The sequence below is a fragment of the Limulus polyphemus genome, unplaced genomic scaffold (assembly GCF_000517525.1).
Source record: "Limulus polyphemus unplaced genomic scaffold, Limulus_polyphemus-2.1.2 Scaffold804, whole genome shotgun sequence".
Taxonomy (NCBI): Eukaryota; Metazoa; Arthropoda; class Merostomata; order Xiphosura; family Limulidae; genus Limulus; species Limulus polyphemus.
This window is the reverse complement of record NW_013666414.1, coordinates 98,915-112,218: the sequence shown is the minus strand read 5'-3', so window position 1 is coordinate 112,218 and position 13,304 is coordinate 98,915. Positions and strand designations below refer to the sequence as shown.

Here is a 13,304-nt window from a genome sequence, read left to right as displayed (position 1 = left end):
GTAAATTACTTGTGAGTTTTGATTTGTTCTGTAGGTTGACAGAGGAAAGTGTAAATTACTTGTGTCTTGATTTGTTCTGTAGGTTGACAGAGAAAAGTGTAAATTACTTGCGTCTTGTATTTGTTCTGTAGAGTTGACAGAGGAAAGTGTAAATTACTTGTGTCTTGATTTGTTCTGTAGATTGACAGAGGAAAGTGTAAATATTCATGTAGGGTAAATTACTGTAGATTCTTGCTGTGTTCTGTAGGTTGACAGAGGACTTTTAATTACAAGTCTATTTTTACAGACATTATTGGGCATTATTATTCAATTCACATAGCATTGCTACTTGGTAAAGATGCATTAGTGTATTGGCTACAAACATGGATTTACAGAAAGATCATTCCTTATTTGGATTTTATTTTCATCATGTAGGCATTATATGATTATATTTGTTTGTAGTTTTCCTATACAAATCCATTTTTGTATTGTTGTGTTGTTTGCAATATAGTGCTACATGTTTTAAATTATACAGTTGTACAGATATGAGTAAGTGGTTTAACTTAACTCTTTCCATATGGGCATCCTTTTTTGCACATGTCATGAGGTTTCACTGAGTTACATTCAGAATTTAATTAAACTACTTTATTATCATGATATATTAACAAATGTGGTATCAAAGCATAGCTAATCCAATTTTTTTATATTATATCAGTTTTAAGTTATTAATTGTGTAAGGCAATATTAAAAAATCCTCTATTTGTCCTAGAGTGAGAATTGTGACATTTGCTCTCTAGGGTATCCCTCTTCTCTAATTTATTTACTACCCCACTGATGAGTATGGAATTAAACATAAATTACTCATTATAATATTTTTATTACTCAGGCAAAGCATAATTTTATAGCCTCCAATCTTATTTGGTTATAGAGCCATAAATTAGAAATTCCGAAATGGTCTTACCCCCTCACCCAAAGCTATCTCGATCATGCTCTGCCTTTTGTCATTACTAAAAAAAATTTCACTAACAGTGCACCAGTCTTTTACACCCCATTAGTTTCATGCCATTTCAGAATGTGCTGATCATGTGACTACCCTCCACCAATCATATTGTGCCATTTATACGAGTACAGATAGCTTCCTTTACTATTCTAGAGCAATCCCCACTTTCTCGATTGGCATTAGAGTGTCTTAACATGTGTTTAATTTGCTCTACATGTGATTACTGTAATTTAGTTGGTGATTTCTTATCAGTGTTTCTCAGTTTTCACCTTCAAGTTTTGACTTTAGTGTTTACTTTTGATTATTTAATTTAGTTTATTTTCAAAAGTTTATTATTCCTTGAATTCTACTTTGTAATATGAATATGAGTTTTAATGTGGTGGATTATGACATTCCTGCAAATGTCGACAATGAAAATGACATTGGTCCCCAGTACGGTACGTCGATGATATCTGCCAAGGAAGTTTGAGCTTTAAGTTAGTGGCTTATGTTCAACTGTCGATGGCTTCTCCCTTTCCCCCAGAATATGCTTCTGAAGGAGAATTTTATCAGAGTGAAGATAATTTGGACTCTTTGTTTTTTGGTCCTGGCCTTTTTTGGTCAGTCACATAATGCTGACAATCAAGAGAGTTTACCAACCTTGTCCTTCCTACACCTTATTGATCAGGTATGTCAAGTTTTACATGTTTCACTTTTAGCCCTTGATTCCTTGCCTTCCTTGTAATGTGAAGAACTTAGTTCAGATTATTATGTTTCTCCTACCTCACCCAATGTACGAGTTCATGCCTAACAGTTTGCTGAACTGCTGTTGGGGGTGGGTATGCCCTATCTCCCTCAGTTGATGTAAATTCCCAGTGTTTGAATCCTCTCTTCCCCTTGTGGGACTCTATTCTGGGGGCTTTGATCCATTTTAATCTGTCCCAGTTTTCAAGGATTCATCATGCCATGACCTCCCTTTTACATACCTTTTCCTCCCTATAATTGTTGTCTCAAGCATTTTGCCAGTCATCTGACCACTTTTCTGATGAACTCAGGACCCTCCTGTGGTCTACAATGGCTCGTTTGTCAGCATCAGTATTATCTTTCAACACCTGGCTGTTATGTTGTTGGGATTTGCTAGGGAGGGATGCATTACTTGAGTGGGGTGCACCTTCCCCTTTCTTCTTTAAGGAATCTTTGTCAGGCCCAATTTCTTTGTGAATTTTTTTTTTTTCTCTCATCTTGCTGTTCCTGCCCAGCCTTCTCCAGTTCTTGTTGCCCGTGCCCTTTCTTCCTCTCCCTGTAACTTACTCTTTTTTAGACATTTCTGTTCCACCAGAGGTCAGCATTATAGGTGGCAAGGTCCTTAACAGGGCAGGTGGGGGCCAGGTTGCTACAGTTTTCAACTATTTGGCGACTCTTCATGACAGATCCATGGGTTCTGTCAGAGGGTCTTTGCCTTCAGTTCTGATCCTCTCTCCTCTAGATTGTACCTCATCGAGCCATCTAGCCAAGTCTGTTCGAGACCTCCTACACAAAAGAGCTAATGAATGGGTGGTGCCCACTCAGCTGGGATTTTACTTTCATCTATTTGTTGTCTCCAAAAAGATGGGAGATTGGAGACCTATCATAGATCTCTCCCGGCTGAATACCTATCTGGAGACACCTCGCTTCACCATGGAGACCTACCTCTCACTTCTGTAAGGGGTTTCTCCAAGACTTTGGATGACCAAGTTTGACGTGACGGATGCCTGTCTTGATATTCCAACAATTCCAATGTCAACTCGTTTTCAATGGTTTGCTTCACGGAGGTTGTATCTTCCAGTTCTGGGCTCTGCCGATTGGTCTTTCTTCAGCTCCGTATGTGTTTTGTTGAGTGGTACACTCTTTTTGCACATCATCTTCACTCTCTGGATATTCAGACTCACCATTACATGGAAGACTAGCTACTGCTCGCCTCTTCCCCATTCTCAGTCAGTCACTCATACCCGCTTACTTTTTTGAGAAGCTGCTTGGGTGGTGTTTATCATTAAGTTGGAGAAGTCCATTATTACCCCCATGCAATATCTTATTCATTTAGGGTTTCTCGTTGTTTCTCATCTCAGTTGGGCCCAGCCTTCTCCACTTTAGCTCAGGGATATGGAGCAGGTAGTCACAAAGGCCCTACCTTTTTCTCTCACTGTATGAGAGTTTCAATCTCTTTTAGAGATGTGGGCTTCCTTGGAAGCTCTCATTCCCTTGGGTCAAGGGCAAATGCTTTCTCTTTAGTGCACACTTCATGACCAGTGGAATTTCTCCCATGATCCCTTGGACCATTCCATTACCCCCCCCCCCCCCGGATCAGGGCTGACCTTGCTTAGTGGTTCAACAGGGTACTGACCATAGTGGGGTTTCCCATTCCTCTGCCTAGTCATGAGTTTCATCATGTGTACACAGATGCATCATTGGTGGGTTTTCCTTATCTCCCGAGAGATTTCTGGTCAGTGGTAAGTCAAGGAGGCTACTCTCCATATCAACATCCTAGAACTTTTTGCACTTTATTGGGCTTTGTATAGTTTCCTCCCTCTCCTGCAAGGGCAGGTGGTTATGGTTCATTCCAACAATTCCATTGTCATCAGCTATTTCACCAAGCAATGGGGAAAACAAGTTGAGGTCTCTGTTTTCAGACTCTGGATCTCCTTTACTTGACCCACAACCATAACATGACGACCCTGGTATGTCATGTTCTCGGAATTATGAATGTCGGGGCAATCGCTTATCTTGTCTTAACCAGGTTTTCCCCATGGAGTGGTCCTTTCATCCACAGGTATATCAGTGGGTGTGTTGTGAGCCAGGAACACCTCAAATAGATGCATTTACCACTCACTGGAATGCCAAACTTCCTTCCTTTTGGTCTAGTGTTCAACACCCCTCAGCTCTGGGGGTAGATGCATTCAGTCAATATGTCGCTACCTTCCAATCAGACTACTCTCCAGAGTCATTTCCCTTATCCAGACCACTCCTTGTCGTGTTCTGCTAGTTGCTTCATATTGGTCAGCTCAGACATGGTTCCCTCTGCCCTGGCCCTTACTAGAGCAACAGCTCCTACCCTTATCTTTGTCGTGGTTGCTTGTTCAACAACTGTGATGAGATGTAGTTCATCCCGACGTCATCAAACTCCCTCACAATTGCACTGATACCAGTAATTTTTTTTCTTAATCCTATATATCCAAGGCATTTTACCTGGATGTTTTTTGCCTGGGAAGATAACACTTGTCTTTTACAGTATCTTATACCAGGCATTTCCACTGGATGTTTTGCCTGGATGGACCACACATGATGTAGTCTGATGTAACCCTAAGCTCTACCTTTGGCACATACTTATACGGGCCCATTGTCACTTACACGCTAGAATTTTCGTGTTTGTCAATGTTGTGCCATTTCTAGTCATAGTTATACAGCACTTCTCATTTGATTCGTGCTGTACATCTCTTTACTGAATGCATTGGTGCCTGCCAATTCAGTTCCACCTTCTTTGTGGTACTATGTTGATTACTAGGAGAATAGCATACCTGTTCCAGAAGTAGTGCTATACCCTACAGGTGTGCTTCCTTTTCATATTCTTGTACACCTGTTCTTCCAGAGTGGTAGTTTTCCACTTGATTGAATATTGATGCACCTTTACAGGCCCCCTCTACCTTTGTAATATGGGATTCTAGCTTTGGGTGAGAGGAAGTAAGATTGTTTCGGAAGTTAACAGGTTCTTACATTGAAAATGTATTTCTGATAAGTATCTACCTCCTCTCATCTGCTCCATCCTTCCTCCCCTCTGATATGATGGTGCTTTTGTGGTTTGTACCTGCTAGTTCTCAAAAGTGAGGATTGTTCTAGTGTAGTAGAGTGAGCTAGCTGTACTAGTATAAATGGTGTAGTATGCTTTGTGGAGGGTAGTTGCATAATCAACACATGTTCTGAAATGGCACAAAACCAATAGGATACAAAAGACTGGTGCACTGTTAGTGAAAAAGTTCTTTGCAGTGCTTAGAGGGCATACCAGGATCGAGATAGCTTTGGGTGAGAGGAGGTAAGTACGTTTGGTGTAAGAAAACATTAACATCAGACCCCTCTTGCCAAGCCTACCTGTCACATCCTCTCTTTCATAAATTGCTAATAGTTTTCTCTGACGGTTAATGCTATGTTATTCATAACCAATAGAAAGCCATAGTTTGGTCTTGTAGATGGGTGCCCCTGGGATCCACCCCTAGGTTAATTGTCTGGTCCTGTGTGGCTATGGTCAACTTGTAAGACTCCATGGTGTGTGGGGTCAGTGGGTCTGAATATTTCTTTTTTTTTCATGGATAACCAAAAAACTTAAAATGAAAAAACAGTAAGTAAACGACCATGCACCATCTCCATTGAGGATATTCCTACTGAATTTACTCCACGTACTACTTTAAATTCTTCAAGAGGAGTGATCGTTGAGAGGGACCTAATTAACAACGTGAAGTCGCATATTCTTATTAGTTTCTCTAGCCTAGGAGTTGCAGATGTTCATTGAATCTCCTTCAAAAAGATGGTACAGTGTGGCCTACCAACATTCTTATTTTGATGTTTATATCACTATGTTTACCCACCACATGGCGGGTTGTCTGAACTGTAAGGTGATGCCCTATGTTCCTAACCCTCTTGGATATTTCCAGTGCCAATAGTTTGGACCTTAATATATTTTGTGGCTCTTTGACATATGCTCAATGTGGTAGCAAAGGCAATGATAGTTATGAATGTTAATGGATCCATATTGCATAAACTGTAATGGTTCACACCACTCCTTCTGTTCATGCTTTAAATTGATGGAGGAGAAAGAAGTACATTCTAAATTTTTTTACTAGATTTCAGTTAACAAAAGTACTACTACTGATAGATCTGTGATGTAGTGTAAGTTTTATCAAAGTATAAATTGGGGGTCACGTCATTAATCCCCTCAGTCTTGAAAATAGTTAACCACAATAATATACGTGTTGAACCAAATTTTCTTTTGTTTGAAAGTACCTGTCTATCAAGAATTTTACTTTGGATAGTGTTACTAAAGAGTAATCTTATTTTTCACTTAGGTAACTGGTACAGTGCTCTACATTCATCCTGTAACACGTGTTGTGTACCTAAGTCTTCTTCCTAAGCCAAACCCACAAACCTTTCAAACTAGGTTTAGAAAGCTACATGTTGGGACACTTATAGAAGAGGCTAAAGTTATGAGTGTGGAAAAGTCAGTGGTCTACTTCAAACTTGAAGATAATGTTAAGGGATTAGCTTATGTAAGTAAAATTATATTTACATCAGTGGTGTTTACAGTGTTTTGTATTTGTCATAAACTTAATATATATAAATATAGTAATTTGTAGTATTAGATGAATGTATATTTATTTTTGAAAGTGAAAATTCCTATGTAAGATTGTGATGAAAATCAAACTTTCATCCCACCCCTGAGGCTATATTCATATTAACATCAACCTTCAGATCTTTTGTTATTTTATTGGTCTCATTTGGTTTTTTTTTCTTTTTTTTTTTTTTGAAGAATGGTATTAATATTTTATTAAAGTTATACCTAAATATTAAGACTTAATTTTTTATGAAAATGGAACTTGTGTAAAGACTGGAACTCGCAAGTTTGAGACTTGGATATATATATATAAGTTATATTTTATGGTTTTATTAAACCATAATATTTTAAATTTAACTTCTACAAAAAATGTTTGTTGCATAAATGAATTTTTTTCCCCAGAAATCTGAACTGTCAGATTCCGAGATCGAAAATGTAAAGGATTCATTCCTGGTTGGATCAGTTCACAGGTACATACTTCATTTAAAAATACTAAAATAGCAACAGTAGCTCAAGTTGTTAATGTGTAAGTTATGTAGGTCAAGAACTTTTAGATCTTCAAATTGTTAATGATGTTTAAATTATGTAGTTCAAGAATTTTTAGAAGGTAAAGTTGTTAATGATGTCTAAATTATGTAGGTCAAGAATGTTTAGTAGGTCAGTTTATGTATAAATTATATAGGTCCAGAGCTTTTAGTAGTTCAAGCTGTTAGTGATGTATAATTGATGTAGGTCAAGAACTTTTAGTAGTTCAAGTTGTCGATGATGTATAAATGATGTAGGATAACTTTTGGTGATTCATGTTGTTGATAATATATAAATTATGTAAGAAAAGTCTGGGATTTCAAGTTGATAGCAGTGTGTAAAGTAGGCAAGTTAAGAGCTTTTTGTAGCTGAAATTGGTGAGATATAAATTATATTGGTCAAAAACTTTCAGTAGTTCAAGGTCAAGAACATTTATTAGTTTTTACAAGGTACTAATTGAAGTTCGGTGTTGAGTTTATCTCGGAAATTAGGAGGCCTCTGTTAATAATGTATAAAATCCAGAAAAGCTAATTTCATCTGCCACAAAAACAAACTAACAAGTAGTCCAGAAGAAACCCCAGTCTCGTACTGTCTGGAGACTTAGACTTTCAATGGAAAACAACTTCTGAAGTGTTTGAAAGTATGTAGGCTTTATTATTTGCCTTTAAAATGAGGAGCATCAAGAGCTTAAATATAAAAAAAAATTCTAACTTTCCAGAATTTTATGGTTCTTTTGAAATGAACTTGGAAAAAGTCCTTGAATTTTCATATTACTTGATATTTCTTTAAATTTATTTGTGGTAGTTACTTTTAAATTAGGAAGTTTCTGATATTTTGATGTTACAAATATTAAAGTTGCAGTTCTCTCATTTTCAGATGTCGAGTTATGGCCTTAGACTACTTAGATGGAGTTGTGAAACTATCACTGAAAAGGTAAAGGAAAGCTATGGCATTAAATGTACTGATATATTCTTTAAAGAATAAAAAGAAGGAAAAGATAAATAAGTAGTCAATATTTTGAACAAATCAAAGTTAAAAAGCCTATTACTTAAGCTTTGTGTTGGTGCAAATTTTTATTATTGTTTGTTTTAGAATTACACACAGGGAGTAACTTGCGTTGTTTCATATTTTAAACATATTACTTGTTTAATAAAAAAATTTTTTATGTCCCGTAATGAACATAATGTTGAAGAGAACACCTAAAAAGTAGAATTTTAAAGTGTTAATTATGGGTTTTTATTACAGTATTATGTTTTGTTGATGTGTTCAGTTTTGTTTCTGTTAGCTACAACTAGTAGGTTTTAAACCTGACTCATTTTCAATATTAAAGAAACCAAAACATTAAAGTAGGATATTCCACAATTACGTATAAGAAAATGAACCCATTTTTGTTTTTGTTTTTTTTTATTTGTTTATATATAATGTATATGGTTCTTTCACAGAAAATATTTGAAGGTAAGGATATTTTTTTTTTGTTTAAAATAGATCAGTCCTTGAGCGTAAATATATCACAAATGAGGAGCTGATACCAGGAGCTGTCTTTGAGGTTGGAAAGAGAACTTTTCTTTGTGTGTTTGTAAAATCTCCAAGGGTTCTTGTGAAGCCAGATATTAGCTTTTTGTACCAAAGCCATAAATTAAGGTTTAAATTACATTCAAACCTTACAGTAACAGAGATTGAATTTTTATATTTTGGTATAAGATTATAAACAAATTATACTTCATATGTAGGAAGATAAAGTCTTAGCTAACAGCAGTTGCTCTCTTAGTTATCTTTTTTATTTGAGAAGTTAGCTTAAAAAATACTTCAGAAGTTTCTATTCATTAGTATCTTATCTTCAGAAAACTGTAGTTTAAATCGACTTTTTTTGTTTCTTATTAAGGAATTGATTTGGTTAAAATAAGTATTCTTAAAGAAGCAGACTTGTGGTGAGGAGAAACTGTGTAGCTGTATGAAATAGCAGTTACTATTAAAGTAGCTCAAATAACTTCACTGTTCTTGAGTATAGTGTGAGAAAAAATCGGGATCACACTTTTGTCTTGTTTTTTATGTATACAAAAAAATCAGTAGTTGAGCTAGCTTTTTTGTCCATGTGTTCTAAAATGTGCCAAAACATTTGCACCCCACCTTTCAAGAGTTGTGCTAAAATAATTACCTATAATTTGTTTCCACACATGAATGGAATTTCACCACTTTACCAAGATAAACAATCTTCATGAAAACATGCCTTTATATTAACTCCTCAACCTCTAAAGCTTGAACCTAATAGTTGTCAAAAGGAGGTCTCCCTGAACTGCGTATGAATCAGTATTTATGCTTTGTCACGTGCCATATGATAAATTATGTCAATGAATCATTTATTATAAAGTTTATGGCGATTAAGAAATTGATACATGTGTAGTTTTTGCTAATTTAATTTCAATTCAACCCATAATACATCAAATTTATTGTTCACTTGTTTTAAGAAACACCACCCTTATTTTTTGGACTGTTTGAATGCATGTATGGAACACCTCATTGATCATGAATTATTCATAAATTCTATAAATAGATATAGAATCAGACTGGTAATATCTTACATAGCTATTGTAGAACTATTATTTTCATGAAATCTAAGTTGACTTTTTTAACCAGTTTTGAAAAGCATTAGTTCATAACTTAGAATAAATTTCTATCAGGTTTAATTCATATAACTTGTAGAACTGATTTTCATTAAAATACTTTTGATTTCTTAATACATAATTTATTTTCTAATTTTAATTCAGATTTAAATAAGTAAATACTGAACAGCAAGGTTTGTATTGTAAAACTTGTTTTGCAATAGATTTAAAACAGGACTAAATTCTTAGGACTAAATTACAGTGTAATTAACATTGTATCATTTTGCATTTTTACTTTCATGTTTAATTAAAAATCAATTTAAAAATAAAGCAAAAGTTAAAAGAGTAGAATAAATAGATAAATGAAAACAAAACTTAATTTAACTAACACAGTGGAAAATGTTTCAATGTTGTTATACATTTTAAACAGTATTAAGACTGTATGTCTCAAATGAAGCTATTATGCATATTTAAATTTGGAACTTATGCTTGTCTGCAGTAGTGAAGATTCTGATCTCACATCTGTAATTGAAATGTTCAATTTTGGGTCCTTTCATCAAAAGAATTATCAAGACTTTACTGTCTTCTATAGTCAAGTGGCTTCTCTGCCAGTTGAGAATGTAATTATGGACTTTTTTTTTTATCAACATTTGAAAAAAATTGAAATTCTAAAATGAAAGGAAGTATTTTCAGTATTGTTTAACACAGTGTCTCACAACAAAATATTGGACATTTCATAACATAAAAGAAAATAATGGTAAAATGAAATATAAATATATGAATTTCTTTAACCTTTTCATGGTGGGCTCGTTTAACATGTGGAAATCGAGTCCTGAATTTCACTTGTACGATAATACATGCGATACCCCTGAAATATTGTAACATATCCATTTGAAAACTGGTATGATATTGTTAAAGATCATAAGTATTTCGTACACAAAGAATGAAGTTATTATAATCAAGTGTATTTACTAAAAATATGTATTTTTTTTATTGTAGTTGCTTGCATTAAAACTATTAACGAATCAAGTGCAAGGTGATTTTCATTTGAAGTATAAAAATACTTTTCTTCATTTTATAGTTTCATGTTTCATTTGCATAATCTCTAGAACCTCCTAAAAGGATATAAAAAGTGTTTTAAGGTAAATGTTTGTTTTATTTTTCAGTTTCTCTACCATATCACTAACTCTAGCTATTATCATCAATGTATAATGCAATGGAATAATTAAAATTAGGAAATAGAAAAAAACATATACCTTTTAATATTTTGTAGAATATCTTTAAAGATTTTCATTTTGTTAAATTCATAATTTCAGGTCTTTTCCTATTCACATATAGTTAATTTTTAATGTTTTTCTTTTCTTGTTCTTTACCACTTATTATTCATCTCAACACAAGTCAATGGTGCCCTTGAGGCATATTACAGTTTCTTTGGTCACGTGACAATACATTTGAAGTTAAGTAGTTTTTAAAGATATCTTTTTGAAATAAAGGACTTAAAACTTTATAAAATAAAACTTTGAATCATAACATACATTATAATCTTAATTTCATTCACATACACTGATAGTAAAGGGGTGTAATTAAATTTTGAATGTAACACAGTGACTTGGGCATAAAAGCATTTACAGGACTCCCATTGCAGAAGGGTTAAGACAAAACTAGATACTAAAGTATTTTGCAAGTTTGTTGTAAGTTGCATACACGTTTGTTAAATATTTCTACTGTCAGAAGGAGAACAACAAAGGCACTCTTTTACAGTCTAAGAAAGTGTTGCATTCTTTTCTCACTTTTATGCATACCGTAAATGCATAATGAGTTTTTTTCCCTGCAATTGATTTATTCCAAGACCAGGACATGATTTTTTGAGCCAACTTGACTACTGATATATATTTATTGTAATGTTTGGATAGTAATTTTGATCAACTCTTATATTTATTTTTATTGTTGTAGAGAGTATTGGGTAGTTAATTAATTTTTGTAGCTCAAAGCCATCTCTTCATGACATTAGGCAACCTTGCTAAATTAATCCAAAGACATGGAACAACTTACTTCTGTTGTCTCTTTTATTCACATTAAATTTGCAACCCCCCCCCCCACCACACACACATGTTTTGGGGCTCTGCCCCCTGGTTTTGGAATTCATGGTCCAGTACTTTGTTCTATAATTAATTACTCTGATGAGTGAATCAGTGTGTTTTTCCTGTAATTAAGCAATTTTGTAAAGAGAATTAAACAGTAGGTAATATATATATATTTTAAGATATGAATTGTACAAAGAAATTATTAAGTGGAAGAAAATGGCATTTTATGTTTACACTGATAAGCTTAAATTGACTTTATTGTCCTTTTTGCCAAAATTAAGGGAACTGTTGAGAGACACGTGCATTTAGGAATGTTGGTGAGATTGTCGTCAAACATTCGAGGCTTTGTCAGAGACCTTCATATTTCAGATGTACCTGTCCAACACCCCGAAAAGATGTTTCCTCCTGAAAGTAAAGTCACTTGCCAGGTAATGCACATGTATTTTATTTTGTATCTGTGGCTATTTAATAATTCTTCTCAATATTTTAAGTTATATTGTCCTCATTTTCAAATTAAGACTTGAATGGTGATGAAATTTTTTGGTATGTGTAAAGAATTTTGATACTGGTTATTGAAAAGAAATGTTTTTTAAAATGTAATGCTCATAAAAATTGCAAATAACATATTTGTGTTAATTAAATTCTTATGTTGTGGGAAGAAAAAAACCACTATATACTTTAAATAAAGGTCCAGAGATACAATTTATGTGCCAAAACTCTCTGATTGTATATTTTTGATAACTTTTTTTGGCATACAACCACATAATATAAACAGTTAAAAATACCATACAGACATACATACTGTTTTTCTTTAAAAACAGTTGCTAACACTTCATAACCATTTGTAATAATTCTAATTTTCTCATTAAAAAGAGCTGTTGATGTTATACTGCCACACATAATAGCCCTCATTTTCTTATAGAAAACAGCTTTAATACTTTACTGCCACACGTAATAACCCTAGTGTTCCTCCATAAAAACAGATGTAACTTTATTATTTCTCTATGGGTTATTTTAAATTGTCAGGTGAAATAATTCAATGTCCAGTCTGCTTTAGGGAAAGAAATCTGGTTATTTCCTCCTCTAACCCTATAGCCCCAGATATCCTTTACCGTACATGACACAAGGTTTTAGTGTCTCACATTCAAACTTTTATTATACTGCTTTTTGTTTATGTTATTCCAATTAGAATAGCATAAAATCTTAGGTAATAATACATATTTTAATAGTATACAAGTTTTAAGTTCTTAAGGAAATATTAAAAAAATCCTGAATTTCCACAAGAGTAATCCACGTGACACATTTTGTCTTAGCATGTTATCATCCCTATTTTATCCATCACCCCTCGAAAATTACTCTCTATAAAATCGTTATTGCTCAGACAAACCATAATTTTTATAGTTATCAGTTTTGTTTGGTTACAGAGCTACCGAATAGAAAATCAGACCCCTCCTGCCATACCCACCTGTCACATCCTCTCTTTCAGAATTTGTTGATAGTTCTCTTACATTTCATTATCTATTACCTATAACCAATAGAAAGTCAAGGTTTTCATCTATCAAATGACGTATTGTATAACACTGTGTTATGAACAGATAATCCTCAGTTTCACTCAGAGTAACAACATCGTTCCCGTGGGAAAATTAACGATTAGCTTGGATGAATTTGTAACGGCTCTTGTCGTATATTTAGAAAGCCAAGAAAATTTTGAGAGGTAAATGAATTTATCTACTTTTTGCATGTATATTATTAGTCTATATTCTTTGTTGCATTATTTAATT

At 34.0% G+C, this 13,304-nt stretch overlaps 1 protein-coding gene across 1 annotated transcript in view; it reads left to right on the top strand.

The window, feature by feature from the left end:
• LOC106460612 (protein RRP5 homolog) overlaps nucleotides 1-13,304 on the top strand; it is an 84,074-nt gene that overhangs the window by 14,913 nt on the left and 55,857 nt on the right. Inside the window, 5 exon segments of the mRNA XM_013920333.2 lie at nucleotides 6,049-6,249; nucleotides 6,717-6,784; nucleotides 7,716-7,772; nucleotides 8,325-8,385; nucleotides 11,805-11,951. Coding sequence (XP_013775787.1) covers nucleotides 6,049-6,249; nucleotides 6,717-6,784; nucleotides 7,716-7,772; nucleotides 8,325-8,385; nucleotides 11,805-11,951 — 534 coding nt within the window.